Source organism: Diadema setosum, chromosome 14 (genome assembly GCF_964275005.1).
Source record: "Diadema setosum chromosome 14, eeDiaSeto1, whole genome shotgun sequence".
In the NCBI taxonomy this organism is placed as follows: Eukaryota; Metazoa; Echinodermata; class Echinoidea; order Diadematoida; family Diadematidae; genus Diadema; species Diadema setosum.
In genome coordinates, this window is record NC_092698.1 from 32,562,312 (window position 1) to 32,582,647 (window position 20,336).

Consider the following 20,336-nt stretch of genomic DNA (forward strand, 5'->3'; position numbering starts at 1 on the left):
CACGACGGCACGACGGCATGAAAATATTGATACTGACCAGACGCCATGAGAACAGCGCCTGATAGCTTTATGTTCACCGGGGAGAGAACTGGAACGAGTAAGACTATAATACGAAAAGGGGAAAACAGGAGAATGCCTCATCTATACCCACGGCGCACTACGTTTCGGGTAAACGTATAGGGCTGCCGTTGCCGCCGGGAACACGCTGTAAACGCAGCTTTTATCCTTTAGTTTTTGCTCAGTTTTTAATGTAACCTCGTCATGCGCCACATGTGCTTTGAACACCGTCGAAACTAAGGCGCGCATTTCGGGTTAAGATCGAGTCAATACGATCATTCCTCCTCTTAGCATGAGTCATCTTCAATACCTATACTACGTTAATTAGTCCAGAAGATAGAAAGTGTCCTAAAAAATGGAACCAAACGCCCGCGTAGTATACAGCAGATCATGTAAAAAAGATTGATCGTCACTGTGCTAAGAACGGTGCTCTATAATAGTCAAGATGAATTTGAGAGCGATGTCACGAAAATTATCTGATTACACGTAATTTGATGCATAAACAATACATATCGCTTTCTCTTTCCTTTTCGCGTCATGTCGAAACAATTAAGCCTGAACATTTTGTACACCGTGTACTGCAGCCAACATTTTTATGGTGAGGAATGTCTAGTCTTCTGTCAATCAAGGAACGATGAATCAGGACATTACTACTGCAACGAGACTACGGGCGGAAAGATCTGCTATCCAGAATACGAAGGGAATGACTGTAACATTCTAATAGATAACTGTGATGGCGTGGTGTGTCAAAATGGCGGTGCCTGTCAGGACCTCTTCGACGATTTTCTATGCAATTGCAGTAACGGCTACAATGGAACTTACTGCGAAGTAGAGATTGATGAATGTTTGAGTTCACCCTGTCGAAATGGGGCTACTTGCACTGACCTGATTAACTCATATTCTTGTGTGTGTTTGCCAGGTTACGAAGGAGTAAACTGTGAAAATGAGACTTTGGAATGCAGTAGTAATCCTTGTCAAAATGGGGCTACTTGCATTGATCTTGTCGACTCATATTCTTGTGTCTGTTCACCAGGGTATGAAGGAGTAAATTGTGAAAATGAGACTTTGGAATGCAGTAGTAATCCTTGTCAAAATGGGGCTACTTGCATTGATCTTGTCTATTCATATTCTTGTGTCTGTTCGGGCGGGTATGGAGGAGTAAACTGTGAAAATGATACTTTGGAATGCAGTAGTAATCCTTGTCAAAATGGGGCCACCTGTATTGACCTGATTAACTCATATTCCTGTGTCTGTTCAGCTGGGTATGAAGGAGTAAATTGTGAAAACGAGACTTTGGAATGCAGTAGTAATCCTTGTCAAAATGGTGCTACTTGCATTGATCTTGTCGACTCATATTCTTGTGTCTGTTCACCAGGATTTGACGGAGTTAATTGTGAAAATGAGACTTTGGAATGCAGTAGTAATCCTTGTCAAAATGGGGCTACTTGCATTGATCTTGTCGATTCATATTCTTGTGTCTGTCCGGCAGGGTACGAAGGAGTAAATTGTGAAAATGAGACTTTGGAATGCAGTAGCAATCCTTGTCAAAATGGGGCTACTTGCATCGATCTTGTCGACTCCTATTTTTGTGTCTGCTCACCAGGATTTGAAGGAGTTAATTGTCAAAATGAGACTTTGGAATGCAGTAGTAATCCTTGTCAAAATGGGGCTACTTGCATTGATCTTGTCGATTCATATTCTTGTGTCTGTTCGGCAGGGTACGAAGGAGTAAATTGTGACAATGAGACTTTGGAATGCAGTAGTAATCCTTGTCAAAATGGGGCTACTTGCATCGATCTTATCGACTCCTATTCTTGTGTCTGTTCACCAGGATTTGACGGAGTTAATTGTCAAAATGAGACTTTGGAATGCAGTAGTAATCCTTGTCAAAATGGGGCTACTTGCATCGATCTTGTCGACTCCTATTTTTGTGTCTGTTCACCAGGATTTGAAGGAGTTGATTGTCAAAATGAGACTTTAGAATGCAGTAGTAATCCTTGTCAAAATGGGGCTACTTGCATCGATCTTGTCGACTCCTATTTTTGTGTCTGTTCACCAGGATTTGAAGGAGTTAATTGTCAAAATGAGACTTTGGAATGCAGTAGTAATCCTTGTCAAAATGGGGCTACTTGCATCGATCTTGTCGACTCCTATTTTTGTGTCTGTTCACCAGGATTTGAAGGAGTTAATTGTCAAAATGAGACTTTGGAATGCAGTAGTAATCCTTGTCAAAATGGGGCTACTTGCATTGATCTTGTCGATTCATATTCTTGTGTCTGTCCGGCAGGGTACGAAGGAGTAAATTGTGACAATGAGACTTTGGAATGCAGTAGTAATCCTTGTCAAAATGGGGCTACTTGCATCGATCTTATCGACTCCTATTCTTGTGTCTGTTCACCAGGATTTGACGGACTTAATTGTCAAAATGAGACTTTGGAATGCAAGAGTAATCCTTGTCAAAATGGGGCTAGTTGCATTGATCTTGTCGATTCATATTCTTGTGTCTGTCCGGCAGGATACGAAGGAGTAAATTGTGAAAACGAGACATTGGAATGCAGTAGTAATCCTTGTCAAAATGGGGCTACTTGCATGGATCTTGTGGATTCTTTTTCTTGTGTCTGTTCACCAGGATATGAAGGGGTAAACTGTGAAAATGAGACGTTGGAATGCAGTAGTAATCCTTGTCAAAATGGGGCTACCTGCGATGACCTGATTAACTCATATTCTTGTGTCTGTTCACCAGGGTATGAAGGAGTAAATTGTGAAAATGAGACTTTGGAATGCAGTAGTAATCCTTGTCAAAATGGGGCTACTTGCATTGATCTTGTCGACTCATATTCTTGTGTCTGTTCACCGGGGTATGAAGGAGTAAATTGTGAAAATGAGACTTTGGAATGCAGTAGTAATCCTTGTCAAAATGGTGCTACTTGCATCGATCTTGTGGATTCTTTTTCTTGTGTGTGTTTGCCAGGGTATGAAGGAGTCAATTGTGAAAATGTGACTTTGGAATGCAGTAGTAATCCGTGTCAAAATGGGGCTACATGCATCGATCTTGTCGACTCCTATTCTTGTGACTGTCCGGCAGGATATGAAGGGGTTAACTGTGAAAATGAGACTTTGGAATGCAATAGTGATCCTTGTCAAAATGGGGCTACTTGCATCGATCTTTTCGACTCATATTCTTGTGTCTGTTCACCAGGGTATGAAGGAGTAAACTGTGAAAATGAGACTTTGGAATGCAGTAGTAATCCTTGCCAAAATGGAGCTACTTGCATCGATCTTGTGGATTCTTTTTCTTGTGTCTGTTTGCCAGGGTATGAAGGAGTAAACTGTGAAAACGAGACTTTGAAATGCAGTAGTAATCCTTGTCAAAATGGGGCTACTTGCATCGATCTTGTGGATTCTTTTTCTTGTGTGTGTTTGCCAGGGTATGAAGGAGTAAACTGTGAAAACGAGACTTTGGAATGCAGTAGTAATCCTTGTCAAAATGGGGCTACATGCATCGATCTTGTCAACTCATATTCTTGTGTCTGTTCATCAGGTTACGAAGGAGTAAACTGTGAAAATGAGACTTTGCAATGCAATAGTAATCCTTGTCAAAATGGGGCCACTTGCACTGACCTGATTAACTCATATTCTTGTGTGTGTTTGGCAGGGTATGAAGGGGTAAACTGTGAAAATGAGACGTTGGAATGCAATAGTAACCCTTGTCAAAATGGGGCTACTTGCATGGATCTCGTGGATTCTTTTTCTTGTGTCTGTTCACCAGGATATGAAGGAGTAAACTGTGAAAATGAGACTTTGCAATGCAATAGTAATCCTTGTCAAAATGGGGCCACTTGCACTGACCTGATTAACTCATATTCTTGTGTGTGTTTGGCAGGGTATGAAGGGGTAAACTGTGAAAATGAGACGTTGGAATGCAATAGTAACCCTTGTCAAAATGGGGCCACTTGCATGGATCTTGTGGATTCTTTTTCTTGTGTCTGTTCACCAGGGTATGAAGGGGTAAATTGTGAAAACGAGACTTTTGAATGCAGTAGTGATCCTTGTCAAAATGGGGCTAATTGCATTGATCTTGTCGACTCATATTCTTGTGTCTGTTCCCCAGGATATGAAGGAGTAAATTGTGAAAATGAGACTTTGGAATGCAGTAGTGATCCTTGTCAAAATGGGGCTACTTGCATTGATCTGATTAACTCATATTATTGTGTCTGTTCGGCAGGGTATGAAGGAGTAAACTGTGAAAATGAGACTTTGGAATGCAGTAGTAATCCTCGTCAAAATGGGGCTACTTGCGTGGATCTTGTGGATTCTTATTCTTGTGTCTGTTTACCTGGGTATGAAGGAGCAAATTGTGAAAATGAGACTTTGGAATGCAGTAGTAATCCTTGTCAAAATGGGGCTACCTGCAATGACTTGATTAACTCTTATTCTTGTGTCTGTTCACCAGGGTATGAAGGAGTAAACTGTGAAAATGAAACTTTCGAATGCAGTAGTAATCCTTGCCAAAATGGAGCTACTTGCGTGGATCTTGTGGATTCTTATTCTTGTGTCTGTTTACCTGGGTATGAAGGAGTAAATTGTGAAAATGAGACTTTGGAATGCAGTAGTAATCCTTGTCAAAATAGGGCTACCTGCAATGACCTGATTAACTCTTATTCTTGTGTCTGTCCAGCTGGGTATGAAGGAGTAAATTGTGAAAATGAGACTTTCGAATGCAGTAGTAATCCTTGTCAAAATGGGGCTACCTGCATGGATCATGTGGATTCTTATTCTTGTGTCTGTTCACCAGGATATGAAGGGGTAAACTGTGAAAATGAGATGTTGGAATGCATCAGTGATCCTTGTCAAAATGGGGCTACTTGCATTGACCTGATTAACTCATATTCTTGTGTCTGCTCGACCGGGTATGAAGGGGGAAACTGTGAAAACGAGACTTTGGAATGCAGTAGTAATCCTTGTCAAAATGGGGCTACTTGCATCGATCTTGTCGACTTTTATTCTTGTGTTTGTTCGCCTGGGTATGAAGGAGTAAACTGTGAAAATGAGATTTTCGAATGCATTAGTAATCCTTGTCAAAATGGGGCTACCTGTATTGACTTGATTGGATACTATATTTGCAACTGCTCGATCGGGTTCGAAGGAAGTACTTGTGAACTTGAAATCTTAGAATGTGCAAGTGTGCCTTGCTTGAACGGTGCTACCTGTGTCGATTCTATAGGCTTGTTCTCTTGTGTTTGTGCTGATGGTTTCGAGGGTACCGTTTGCGAAAACAAAGTTTCGTATTGTTTGAGCAATCCCTGTTTTAATGGAGCAACGTGTCTTGATGCAACTGATGGGTATTTTTGCGAATGTCCTGTGGGATTTGAAGGAGAACGCTGCAAGGTCGACATCGACGAGTGTTTGAGCAGTCCCTGTACCAATGGCGGAACTTGCATCGATTTGCCGGATGAGTACAGGTGCAGTTGTCCCCCTGGGCGCTCTGGAATTGACTGTTCGAATGACATCGACGAGTGCGAACTGGAAGAGTCCTGTCCAGCTAATGCAGTCTGCTCAAACACCGACGGGTCGTACGAATGTACCTGTCTTGATGGGTTTGCTGGGACTAACTGCGAGGTCGTTACAAATCCCTGCATTTCGTCACCATGTGAAAACGGGGATTGTGATACCATCGGAACAGATGCATTCAGGTGTGTTGAATGAAGTCAATCAATATAAACATGTAATCAGTAGACGTAATCTCACAAACGTTTGTATGACACACTGTGCAACTTTTTTTTTTCTTGGATGGTTCATTTTTAGGGCCTTCCTCATTGAATAGAATGACATCCTTAATTCTTATACAGCAAGTCATTAATCATGGACGAAGGTAATGAAAAATATAACAATTAGAGTAAGGATGCAATTGAATGGTTAAGTAAAAATCGATGATATCGAAAGTAGAAGGTAATAGCATTTAACGGTTGTAATTGTTTCATGTCACCTCATAGTTTCCATAGTGTGTGACTAATGCACATTGTTGCACGAGTAAATAGGTATGACCTCCAGGTTATGTAAACTCTTTTGTTGTTGTTGTTGTTGTTGAAAAGACGGAATTCTACTTGATTCTGTGCTATGTGTCAGTTACACGGCTATTACATTTTTTTTTTTAATAAGACATCAAGATGAGACGTACACATCACATTGTAGCAAGTTGCCAAGCAGTTTAAAAGGATTGTGTGTGGGTTGGTACAAAATACACTCTTGTGGTACCCATGACATGCGTAGCTAGAGGGTATTATTGTGTACTTCCATTTATGCTATTCCCTCTGTTTCTATTGTAAACTTGTATATACACATACAGATATGTATTATTATATCATATTGGTGTATGCATGTGTGAGTTTGTGTGTATTGTGTGTGAGTTCATAGACATTTTCACAACTTTTTACACCTTTGAACAATCTTAGATGCCAATGCATCGCCGGATATATTGGAGAGACTTGCGCAGTAGCCGATCCCTGCTTGTCTAACCCATGCCAGAATGGCGGGGAGTGCGAAAGCGACCTCTCCGGAACTTGGCAGTGCCGCTGCATCGACAACTATGGCGGTTTTCTGTGTGAACTGGGTAAGCACGTTGCTGGCATGAATATATTATACCGTATGTCAAAAAAAAAAATACATTGGCAACCTTTGCAATGATAACTTTAAGAATAGAAAATCAATCCAAATACAATTTCAGGGTATGAAACAATAACTCATTACACACATCTTACAGAAAACCCGATTTGATTTGCTTCAGTGGTAAAAAAAAAAAAAAAAAAAAAAAATGAGGAATTTTGTAGAGCATGTCAGGAATCCCTTCCCTCCAAGTTCCGTTAATTGTCTTCACACATTATGCAGTCCCAAGAGCATCCAAGTGTAAACTTGGAAGAATCTGACCCATGACATGCTTTACAACAATCCTCATTTCTCTGTAACCACTTAACCAAATTGAATTGAGTTTTCTGTAATATATAGCTAAAATGTTATATTTCAAGACCCTGAAGTGGCATTTAGACAGTTTGATCATATTGATAGTTATCAATGCAAAAATCTGATTGTAATTTTTTATCTATTTTTTTTTTTGGGGGGGGGGGAAGGGACATACTGTAGAGTGCCGGAAGACAGTTTGAACATATAGTTATAGAAACAATAATGTGGTTTTAACTTATGACGGATTTTCCCATCGTTGTGCATACGTCGAAAAGGATCACTGCGTCCTCCCCCCTTCCCCCATTGTCGTTAGCATCACTTTGCAATATTACAATGAATATCGACCACGTCGAATATACTATTGTGAAAGAAAATAAATTGAATGTATATTGGCACTGTCCATCAGTCGTGATCTATTTCTTGTTGTTACATTGTCAATGTTTATTTTCAGAATACAGCATGAAACTCTGAGCTTATGCTCATCTACCTTGATATCAATAGGGCTCACATCTCCTAAATAAGGTCATGGTAAACAAAAATCCAGGTAAATAACGAATGCTGGACGGACAGTATTGGAGTAATTTTCTCAAAGTGAATCAAACCACACTTCTGACTTGTCATCATATCTGAATCCAATCACAGATCTTGAAGGAAATTCCGTAAGTATGTTTGTGTTTGGCTCCGACATCGATCACGACAAATTTGAGGAGGAAATGGAAGATGCTTTAGCTGAGGTGTATGGGGAGGACGTCGAAGTTATGGTTGCTCAGACATCGGATTATTTCACGCCAGATACAGGGTAAGCTATTATTGACTTACCCCCCCCCCCCATTTCTAATTTCAGGTGAAATCTATAGACATATACATAACACTATAGAGAAATAATATTACATACGAATTAAAGTGAATATTCCCTTCATTGCACTTAGAAAAAAAAATAGTGATATTACATTAACAATCTAACTTTATTTACAACGCGATATTGCCAATTTAGATACGAGAACTACATATCTTATGTATGACAGAAAATTGTTGTCTTGTCTTTGCAATTCTGCAAATTGCAAGTGGTTACAAAACATGATAGAATCTGAAGCAATTGTTTTCAGAATGTGCAGTAGAAGTGATGTTTTAGACTAAAACAGTTATACCAACAGGACATTGCTCTTCAAACCAGCTAGTATCTATTTTAGGTATTGACTGTAATAACTTTGATTTGTTAGAGTAAAGAAATTATGAAAGAACTAGTAGTGTCCCAGCGGGCAAGAACACAGTGTGAAACACGGGGTAAATTGGAACGTTTTAGCAGAGTGAACACAGTGGCTCACTTCTTTCTCATATATCAGAGCTTGCTTCTAAAACTCGCTAAATCCATCATTTTTCAATGGATTTAGCGCCTTTTGGAAGTATATATATGTATATATATATATATATATATATATATATATATACATATACATATACTGGTGACGAAGAAATGGCTGCTGGCAGACGTTGCAGTATGTTCACTTTGCCTTTTAATTTACATTAAATTGTAATTAAAGTGAACATAACACTACAACGTCTACCAGCAGCCATTCTTCCTCAGTCACAACTACCTAAAATGCAGCACCAATCACGTACGAGGCCGAGCCCACTTTATCTTATTAATATATATATAGGGGTCCCCCCCCCCCCCTCCCCCAACAAGATCTCGGCCATGGAAAGTCCGATTGTCGCCTAATTCGGCATGCACCTAGTTTATGACGTACATGTACATTACAAGAACGGATAGTTATTTTTTTTTTAATATCATAATTTTCTAATTAAGGCTTATTAATATTCATCATTATGTGTGGACAAATCCAAAACAGCATAAAATTATCTTAAAAAAAACACCAAAATAGATTGCTTATACTGACCACAGATATTCCGTATTATCATACACACTACAATCGTGCCAAGATCCATCCGGTATAACACTAACAAAAAAAACAAACAAACAAACAAACAAACAACAACAACAACAAACATGATAATACTGGCAGTAAACATTTCCGCCGATGATACAAATAAAAGGGCATACCTCAATACAAAGCCGTTGACAGAGATCTAATTTACTTTGCAATTATATTATTGTCATTATTAGTGAAGAAGTAAGTGGCGTCACCTTCGTCGTCTACGTCAATGGAACAGCCCTGTCGTCGGAGGATCTTAACGAAGTGCCCAGCGCCATACAGGACGATTTGGCGGACGAGACCACGTTTGAGTTTTACTATGGAGAGGTCGTTGAGCAAAACCCAGCTGGGGCCGAGGTATTTCAGGGTTCATGTCCTGTCCCTGCATAAGTTATGAAACTGACATAACTGGCGAACGGAATATTTGGTGCATATCATAATTTAACGCACTCAATATTTTAACAACTAGAAAGTTTGCCTTGTATTTGCCTGAGCTTTGCCTGACATAGCACCAACCAACATGCATTTAATGCATACCACCTGGATGAAACATGTCCGTAAATGTGAGTTCACCAGTGTTAGACAGGTTGTAAGACTCAACGGACTGATCTATCTAAATGGAATCAATTATGAATTTAAGGGGAACAATGCATCATTGAATAGTTTGTGCAGTGTCCTCTCTACTCGACATTTTTGTCCTTTCACAGTACATGTAGGTAGGCCTACTATGGATGTAATGAATGTAATAAGGAGGGCCTAGATCGTGCCATGTTGTATCGACAAAAATCAATGTGTGAATAAATGACAGAGTTATTAATCTGCTTACTGTGTTTAGAATGCCTGAAGAATGAAGAATGTTACGTTTTCGATCTGCTGTATTTCATATTGCTTTCTCTCGTATTTACATTATTCCATTGAACAGATAAGAATTACATCTAGACAGAAACTCAGACGAGATTGTACATGGCATGATCGTTCAGCATTATGAGAATGTAATGATATGCGTTCGTGTTATTTTCTTTTTCTTCTGTACCTCCAGACATGGTTAGAGCAGTACTGGTACGTGGCCGTCATCGCCGGACTGGTCAGCATCTGCCTTCTGATGGCGCTCACACTGGCTGTGGCCCAGGCCTGCGCTAATCACAGGTAGGTGGTCCCTTGTCAACCGAGGTGTGTGTGTTTTACGCTGAACACTTTATAGCATGCCATTACAAGAGGCAAACAGCTCTCGAGGCATATCTTCGACCACTAGAAGGTAAATTGGAAATTGAAATAATAATAGAGAGACTCTTATAGAGCGCTCATTCTACCTTTCAAAGATAGTCATGGCGCTGTGGAACAGATTTCGTTACAACTGCAGAATATCATAGAAGGTACAAGAATAATTAGCAATCAAACAATATACGTACATAATATAGATACGTGAAAACAATAACATTGTCAATTTAAATAAAAGATACGTTTTGAGGTTCTTTTTGAAAGCATTAATAGAGGATATACTTGTCGTAGAGATATTGGAAGGTCGTTCCAAAGTTTTGGGTCCATGACACCGAGAAAGCATAACCCTCAACTATGCCTAATTCGAGGTATCTGTAATTTTTGGGGAGTTCGATGAGATTTCGTGGTGGTTCGTGAAGATGAAGAGTATCTTGAAGGCAGGCAGGGGCAAATTTGTGCAATGTACGGTAGACAAGAAGAAGAATCTTGAAGTTAATGCGTTTTTCTTACAGGGAGCCAGTGTAGGGACCGACGTATTGGCGTAATATGTGTTGTTTTCTCCGTGAAGGTAAAGTATTCTCGTGGCACAGCTCTGAAGACGTTGCAGTTTACTGAGTTCTTGTTGTGGAAGACTGCAAAACAAAATGACTATAATCCAACGGCTCCTGTAATGGGTACACCCCCATGCTTACCACAAAGCATGGTGCATACACACCTGGAGATTTCATGAAGCATTTTGTCAGATTTTTTCCTGGAAAACCGTTATTAGCTACCGAAATCCTTGCATCTGATTGGGTGACAGCAAGTTTGTCAGACAAATTTGTCGGACAAAATCCTTCATGAAAATGTCCCCCAGGACTCCCGTTGTCAATGGTTGTGTTGCACTCTTCGAGATAGCAGAATTTTCCAATGACGTGACAAAGCGTTCACAGCCTATGTTTTGCAGCAAAATCTCAGCGATATAAAAAATGGACCCATCCATTTCTGGATATATTCATGGAGGATGATAAAAGCATGCTGAATTATGCAGAAACTACCACAAAATCTAATACAACCACAGTTTTATAGTTCTACCCAACATTTCCAATAAGTACACTGCTCAGTAAACACGCATCTGCCGGGTCACTGCAATGATGACGGAGATTCCAACTTAGGGGGCGCTGTGATCAATTATTGTGATCAATTATTGATTTTTGCTATGTCAGATACTGTTCAAGCTCTTTGCCCCATCATTTTAATTGGGTCACGGCTACCAATAACGCGTACAAGCGTGCCAAAGCACTATAGCAGAGTAAAGTCGTTATAGAGTTGGCTATGTTAAAAGAAAATGGTAGAAGGTACCAATGTTAAAATTGACAAATGGTTATGATAATTACGATAGTCAAACGAAAACGAACAAAAGTCTTTCTCTTTTCTATATTTCCTTCATTTACAGAACGTTTCTGTAGTTGAATCGTCTGAATCTTACACACTCCGTCTCAAGAAGTTTATCTTGTTACACTTGCTTCATTACAACATTTTGTCTTCACTGTCCTACATTGACCTAGATCCACGAAGGGAGACTGATAATCTGTACTTTTGTGAGTTATCAATCTGTCTTTATATTCTCACCATGATTAGCCTCGAGAAGAGCAAGACGGAAGCATCGCAGCGGCGTCTGAAGGGCCCCCAGCCAGAAGAACTCGTAGGAGACTCATTCCAAAGGACACTGAAGCTAGCTTGGTACGCCCAGGAAGACGACTTAAATCAGGCATACGTCATCAATGGGTCGAAACGAAACCCTGTCTTCATGTTAGAAGATGACGAAAGTGACTATGTCAGAGATTCATATACTGATCGCTATGTCTGACATAATTTCACAAGTCCCCCCCCCCCCCCAACATAGTTCTAACGCTTGGAAAAGCAGAATTTATGTAACTCCCATTGTACCAAATTTCGGTATCTTTGAACCTAAAGATGTATAAAACGTCAATAGATCACACTGCTTTCATACTGTACTGTAACACTTATCCTTACTGTCCACTGATGTTATTCAAAATGTCGTGCCCTAATCCATTGCTGCGGGCTTAAAAATCTTTATCATCATTATGCGTGTAATGTTGGATCCTATATTGCATTTTGCAGAGAAAATAGTTTCTAACATTAAGATTTCGTAATGGATGCAGTAACTATTTAACATGACCCTGTACCAGAAAACGACAAGGGAGGAAATCTAAATTTCCGAACATCACTGTTATAGAGCAAATACACACAATCTATTCACGTGAAATAGTTTTACTATTACTTGTATTTCAACGAAGGACACATCGATGATAACAGATTTGAAAAGAACTTGAAGACGAGCCCAAAATGACGTTATAAACTATCATGTTTACAAAGATTATGGTGCTCATTCTTCGGCCTCCCTGTTGAAGCCGTTATTCGATATCTTTACTGCTGACATAGATGTACTTAGCGGGCATTATTGACAGGATCAAATCAATTTATATGTTTGTTTTTTTTTTTTGTTTGTTGTTTGTCACTTTAAACTCATTATCGAAGATAAGGGAAAAAAGAAATAAGGCTGAGAAAGAGACGACAAAGAGAGATATGGTCAGAAGGTGTTTTGAAAACGTGAAATTATAATTGAAATTGAATCATATTGAAACGAGCTTAAATTTGCGGCTGGTCATTTCACATGATAATATCGGTGTATCATTGTTTTGTTGTAATATCGTGCATCCTTTATTAAATCATGAACTGTGAATACTAGTTTAATGTTGTGAAAGAATACACTTGAGCGATGATGAACAACTTTCTTGGACACTAATGAGATTACGTTACTAGATTATATACTGAATAAAGGTCAACGGTAATTATGATAATAACCATGATGATAATTATATCGATAAGGTGATACAAAATGTAGTATAGGTAAGTAAGTAAATAAGTAAGTAGTAGTATACACTTGTAGTAGTAGTAGTAGTGGTAGTAGTAGTAGTTGTAGTGTTACTATGGCCATAATGACGACAATTATAGGAAACAGCAGAAGAATAGAGAGAGAGAGAGAGAGAGAGAGAGAGAGAGTAAGAAGCGAGAAGATAAGAAAGAAGAGGGTTGATTATATATCAAGACTGTTTACAAAATTTCAATTTCAGTTTCTTTTGTTCAGTTTGTTTTATTTCTTCACCAATATAAAATCATTGTGACAAAAACAATATGAAATGCCAAAGAATGAAATAATGTGAAAGAGTGCCAGAGTGATCCGAGTTTTGAGTTTTAATGATATAATAAGTCGTTTTTCCACACCGTACAACAGAGATACTCGAGTGACATTTCTTATTTCGACTGTTGGTGTTGATGTTGCTTCTTGCGATATGCTCCACTTTTTTTCGATGGATTTTGATTATGAAATTCCAACCCCAAATGTTTCATATCCCTATTTTTTTTACCAGTCACGTTATTAGTATCCTTACGGTTAAATCAAATCATAATGGTGTAAGATACGTTAGACAAGAACCCTTCTATTAACAAATAGAGGTTCAGAAGTAACAATGCAAATAAGGGGTAGCTTTAATAGCATAATTCTTATGTACTATCAAGTTAATGTGCATGTATGTAGATGCAATAGCATAGCGGTAACTAATTCTCACACGCTACGCATGGTAAGGAATGGAAGAAATCTTACCAGAAGTTAAATGTGATTATATAGATGCCAATTGTTTCAAGAGCTTTAGGGCAATTTCACACTTTTTTGTTCATTGGCGTTCAGGAACCCAAAATAAAATGTTTGCATGTATAAACTGTTTGCGTGTATAAGCGTGCATGTGTGCGCATCTCTGTACAAACATTGACAAAGATCAATATATTTTGAATCAATCCTACTCTTTACACCAAATAACGTCATTGTTTGCCTTATACCTCGTCCTACTTACATGACTTAGTTGAGGAAAAGAAATATACAAAACTAAATTTGAGCAACCTTCTTACCTTGCGATTTTTCAGCCTTGCCGTTTCAGTAATATATTTATTTAATTTTATCCTCTCTTACTACCCCACAATACAAAAATGTTTCCTTGCCAAATTTCTGATGACATTTTCCTTTAAACTTGGCTTATGACGTCAAAAACAGGTAAATGAAAACTGACGTAAGATTAATTGAAGTACAATCATTAATCATGATATCCCATGATAGAAAAAAAAAACATTTCTAAAGCATGAAATCAACGATGAAAGTAATGATATAATATGTCCCGGCAAAATCCTTCCCATCATCTCCTTCAGCTAATGGACATAGATCAGCTTTAATCAATTTTCAATTCGATCTCATTCAACACAATTTGCAATGAAATAAATCATAAGCCTTGACCTAATTGTATATAAGGCAGGCAAATGAAAGCTTTGAGCACAACCACCGATCGTTCTAAAACAAATTTACATACCTCCTCATACAAGAATTATTCGTAAAGAATGAAATTAATATTCAAGATAAAGTCTGTCCTTCACCGTCAAATTCCATCCCATCATCCACCCATCCACACACACGTGAACGCGAGCGCTCACATTTACCAGAGAGATTTGTACAGGTGCCTGTAGATCTCTTTGATATAAAAATACAAAGACACACGCACGCAATAACATCCTTGCCCTTGCCCCTGCTCATGTGAAGTATGGCATGTGTGTATCTCTTAGTCTGTTTGTATGCGTAAGGCCTACGTGGCTTTGCATCATATTGTGTGTTAAGAGATAGAAGATATACAGTAGCTGAAGCATTATAATTATAATTTCGCAAGTTGGTACAAATTTATTCAATCACATGAAATCACATCTCTGAATTCGTTATATTCGGATGACATCAGTCTAAACACGACTTTTAACGTACAACGTCACTGGTGTAATTCTGCGATGAAAAACAAGATGCATGTTTACTCTGAATTTTCTGGGCTAAAACGTTCATAAATTTATTTCATATACCAGTCTCTTGGATGAATTTTTCAATTAATGTGAAAATACAGTACTAACCTCCTTTGTCTTACAAATCCAAGTGTATCTAAGAACTACCTTTTCGCACTTAAAGCATCGGTATGCATGTACCTCACTTTGATCACTTCTGTTTCTTTTTTACTATACAATGTATGATTACTTTAGGTCCTCAGTTGTTATTGTCTTTTCATTTCACTATGTTCTACTTAAGTTATTCTCTGTTATTAAATGAAGTGAAACATATGTTTTGTCGAAAAATGAAATAAACTTTGAATTGAATTGAATTGAATTGAGTATTAAATGGGTTAACATGCTGTGCCCAACGATGGGAACTGTCCTTTATCAGTAGCATGGTTTATACGGACGCTTTCGAATTCAGGAATATTTCCCCATGACTATCTGGAAACGAGTCATCCAAGTCACATTATTCCCACTAAATCAATACATTTTACATACTAAATGAATCAGCTTTCATGCATCAGTTGTCACTGTGTTGGACTAGTTGCGGGCGGACCTGGTGAGGATGCTTGGAGCAACGGTTTTTCTACAAGATTGTATTCAAGAATGAATGTTTGAAAACATAAATATATTGATCCAGTCAGTCACAGTACCAAAAGCTCGAAACTCAACTCTCTCTTTTCTCTCTTTTTTGAAGGGGGGAGGGGATGTTTTTTTAGTGGTCTCACACACCTGCGTTCTATTTTTGTTCCCGGTTTTCAAACATTTGCCGCAAATGCATAAATGCATATTTGCTAAATCAATCGTTGAAAGGGCTATTTGGAATTTTGACTCTGAGTCTTGCGTTTGGCTGCAACTTCTTTTTTTTTTCTCCATTTCATTTATTGATTCCGCACCAGGTCATAAAAAAAGAACCACACAATACCTATGGATTACTGGCATTTGCTGGACAACATACTCTCATTCTTTTTTTCGTGAGAATTTGTCTATTATTGATATTTCGCCTCGAGACTGTTGACAGATTACATATGAGCAGCAGTGCAGTTTCTGCAGTCTTAAAGATTTATCATACATCCCGACTATGTCAACGTTAAATCTTAAACAACGGCAATTTATGAGGTGCATACTAGTGCACTTAAAACATAACTTCGTTTTCGTCTGGATGATTTCATAACAAACTTTATGCTTTATAATGATTTTACCTTCTATCAACAATACAATGAAATAGAGAGGTACTTATGCCGCTTTTACAACGAGTAAAATGTATCACAGCGCTTCACAAAATAAGGGTGCTAAATCAAATTTGAATTAAGGAGGAGGAGAAATTACAAATGGAAAGGAACAAAATTGTATATCAAATATGATTGATAGATTAATGATTAAAGAGAGAAGTCTCCAAGGACCTTTGGAAAACTGCCAGAGATTGGTGATTCCCAGATACTCTAGGGGAGCTGATTCTAAAGGCGTGAGGCAGCAGTTGAGTAGGATTTTGTCTCCTATACGAGTATGAGTCCTTGGGACAGATAGCAGGGTTGTTTCTTGGTCAGACTGCATTTCTTGTCTTTCAGGCTGATGGCGTGAGATAAGTTTCTGAAGGTAAGTTGGTGCACAATTCTGGAGACATCGGTGACTGATATAATTTTGTAATTGATTCGCTTTTGCACTGGGAGAGTGTAATTGACGAAGGCGAGGAAAGAAAAAAAAATGAAACAACTTTACTGGACGGTCTTCAGCACGTTGAAGGCTCTGGGCATTATTTGTGACAGGGAGTGTCACATAGCATGGGGGTTGCATGCTAATGCTCGACACCATTATGTTACATTCATAGGGCTGAGAGATATACACCATCCAGGTATCTGGCTGTGAGTCTAACATGACACCCTCATTGGCAGAATGTGGTCTTTTCACATTATGGATTTAAATTTCTGCTGATCATTATGCTGACAACTGAAACCTGGACAACAAGATAAGACACAATCACTGGTTCTATACCAGTTTTGAGGTTGTTTTTTGTGTGTATGTGTGTAAATGGGGGGGGGGGGATACACCGCATAAAGATCACACTTTGATAATTTCTGTAAAGTGTTTATAACGATGGGTGAAGAATGGATATATTGTCGTTCTGGTAACTATAACATGGCTTATCACAGTCCACTGATATATGGCTTAAAAAAGTGAAAAATGTTGCCAACCCCTTCCTGTCCGCTCAATCCTTCAATTCCCATGCAGGGTAAGGCATATCTTTCTTTTTTTTTTAATACGACGATTATATCCGTATCAATAGCCGATTAATCTTTAGAAACTCTTAACGTTTAACTTAACTAAAAATTGCCTAATGCAAACACTTCTGTTTATTATGCGTACGCAGTATCAGAATAGTGCTGTGTACATTGTTGTATTTCATCGTAATTCCATAACTTGACGTCAAAAATGATGCCATGGTGCGTGGCTGTGGATATGCAAGCGGATTATGCTACTTAGTGTACAGAAGACGGTTGACAGTTTTCTTAATGGAAATTTCCAAGGCAACGATTTGTCGTAATCTCGATTTCAACCAGGTTTGATATAGTTGTTATTATTGTTATTGAATTCGTCGTTGTTATTACGATAGATCTTAACGTTTTTGTCGAGCACTTAGAATCGTTTTGCTTTTGTTCAACTTATCGTGTGTTGCGTTTGTCGTGACTTGAAAGCTGCTCAGAAGAAGTGTATTTTATTGGTGCTGTGCTATCTCTAGCACCCCCCCCCCCCATGTCATGCTGGTGCCTACTGAATTTGAAGTGCTTATATGCACTTTAGTAAAACATTTGTGAGTTTGTATGAAGCCAAACAGTTATCAAAAGTCAAAGTCTTGTGTTGAGCAGTAGAGGATGAAGAGGAAGACGGAAAGGACCATTTGTGGTTGTTTACATAATCCATCTTCTCCAGTGAGTGCATTGGCAGAATATATATATATATGTTGAGTTACTCATAGTTGTTTGATGATTACAAAATTTGGAAAATATTTGCACAACAAGAAATTGGAAATTACATATCACGTAACTTGGTTGGAAAGTGTCGTAGCGCCTTCCGTCGAGACCTTCCCGCGCAGTCTAGTGCCAGCCATGCAACGTACACTCTACATCTATACTAGAACGATTTTCCTCGTGAACTCCGCACACAATGCCTCCAAGAATCCCAAGTGCATGCTAGGAGCTCAACAACCTGTAGTCATAGAGCCCACGAGCTAGTGAACAAGGCTCACGAACTCGACATCAACTAAATTAGGCCCACGAGCTGTACGGTCTACGAGTTAGATATTAGGTTAATAAGGTCCATGTGCTCGACACCAGGCAAATAAGGCCAACGAGCTCAACACTAAGCTAATAAGACCCACGAGATTGGCAGTACACTACGAGGCATAATATACTTGGTGTCAAGCTCGTGGATCTTTCTTCTTTTTTTTTGCCTAATGTCGATTTCGTGGGCCTTATTTGCCTCGTGTTTAGCTCGTAGGTCAATTTCACTTGGTGTCTAGTTCATACGCTCGTGGGCTGTATGACTCATGGACATTTTTCTCAATGTATAGCTCGGCCGTGTAATGAGTCTTGGGTGTATAGAGCTCGTGGGATGACCATGAATCCCTAGGAGCAAAGGAGGGAGATTATTCTGAAGTTGAAAGTACCAACCTGATCAGTCGTGGCCGAGAAATCATATTTCACACCATGATCACATTGAGTTAAACAAATAGAGTTCTGTCAGAAGAACAATACTGGTATAAGTTTGGGTTATAATCACATCTAAAAAGTAGTGGAATTTGAATATACTTTATGTTTTCACACTTCGGTAATAATTTATTAGTCACAATTATATCATGTGTAAATACTTCCTAAAAGTAGTAGAGGTAACTATGTTATTGTCTCGCAAACTCCCACTGAATTGTCCACAATACTATATTTTTTGTTTTAAGATGAAAACAATAGGAATGAGATATATCCTTCCTTTCAAATTATCGTATGAAAGTATTAGCAGTAAGCTATAAAATACTGCGTTTCAGTCGGAAAGGATGCAGTCTTTAAATCACTAAAACATTATTTCAGCAATGATGACGGTTATACTAATGATGATCACAATAATGATAATGATAATAATAACAATGATTATGATATAACACATATTCAATACATATATATATATATATATATATATAGAGAGAGAGAGAGAGAGAGAGAAGAAGAAGAAGAAGAAGAAGAAAAATGCACAGGTTTGGGAAGAGCTGTGAGGTAATGATATTAGTTTGCAAGTATATCAAGTGACAAAAATATGAAATTTGATATTCCCTAACACCATGACAGACTTTGAAGAAACATATCATTCTGTGCGACTGCTTTTACTCATTGTATAACTTTAATATGGAATGGAATTGCACTATAAATCATGCCGCATATAGTGTGAAGGACTCACTAAATGAATAAAAATGAAAATAATGAGCAAAGGAAATAAACAGGATTATGTGTGTGTATTATGTACATGTATACTGTATATATATATATATATATATATATATATATATATATATATATACATAAGTACGGGAGAGATAGAGAGAGAATGAGAGAGATAGATAGAGAGAGAGGGTTATCATACATAGGACGTTAAGGAGGAAATCCGACCACAGGAAACTGTGAGTATACACAGCGAGCTGAACGATAAACAACAGTAACAGCCAACAGATTGGATATTTCATGACTAGACACAAACGTCCTTGGAGAGTTAACTTTTTATTTACAAATGTATTTCTTTCAATATATTTTGGCAGGGAAACAAGATTAACAGATGAATGCTGTTTTACATCAAGGCCCTTTACAATCTAACTTTATAAAATAACATTTCATAAATATTACAGAAAAAAAAAAGATGAAGAAGCAACTTCGTTTCCGGTGGTTTGTCATTGTTTGAGAGGAACATGATATGAGATAGAGCCGATGTGGACAGCTTATGGTTGCACACATGTTTGCGGAACGATCTGCACGGGGTTTACATCCACAACAGCGGAGTGTAAATATGACTGCTATCACGAGTGTCAATACCTTTACCAATGAGAATACGCCATATGTTTCCAAAGATTATCATTCGGAAAAGCGCATCTTTATCTACCATCGCTGGCCTATGCTGGGTCAGAAAAGAATCTTTCTACTGCCGGGTTTGGACGTACTCTGAGGCATCCTGTTCCAGTCCTGACTGCTTCAGAGACCAACATTGTCTACAAAA

At 38.4% G+C, this 20,336-nt stretch overlaps 1 protein-coding gene across 1 annotated transcript; it reads left to right on the plus strand.

The window, feature by feature from the left end:
* Window positions 1-45: 45 nt before the first annotated feature.
* LOC140238296 (uncharacterized) lies at window positions 46-12,015 on the plus strand. Its single transcript, XM_072318232.1, has 10 exons — window positions 46-97; window positions 2,231-2,362; window positions 3,029-4,293; window positions 4,736-4,739; window positions 5,432-5,750; window positions 6,510-6,667; window positions 7,657-7,813; window positions 9,140-9,305; window positions 9,988-10,094; window positions 11,787-12,015. Exons 1-10 carry the CDS (start codon window positions 46-48, stop codon window positions 12,013-12,015), a joined length of 2,589 nt encoding a protein of 862 aa, XP_072174333.1.
* The last annotated feature ends 8,321 nt before the right edge of the window (window positions 12,016-20,336 follow it).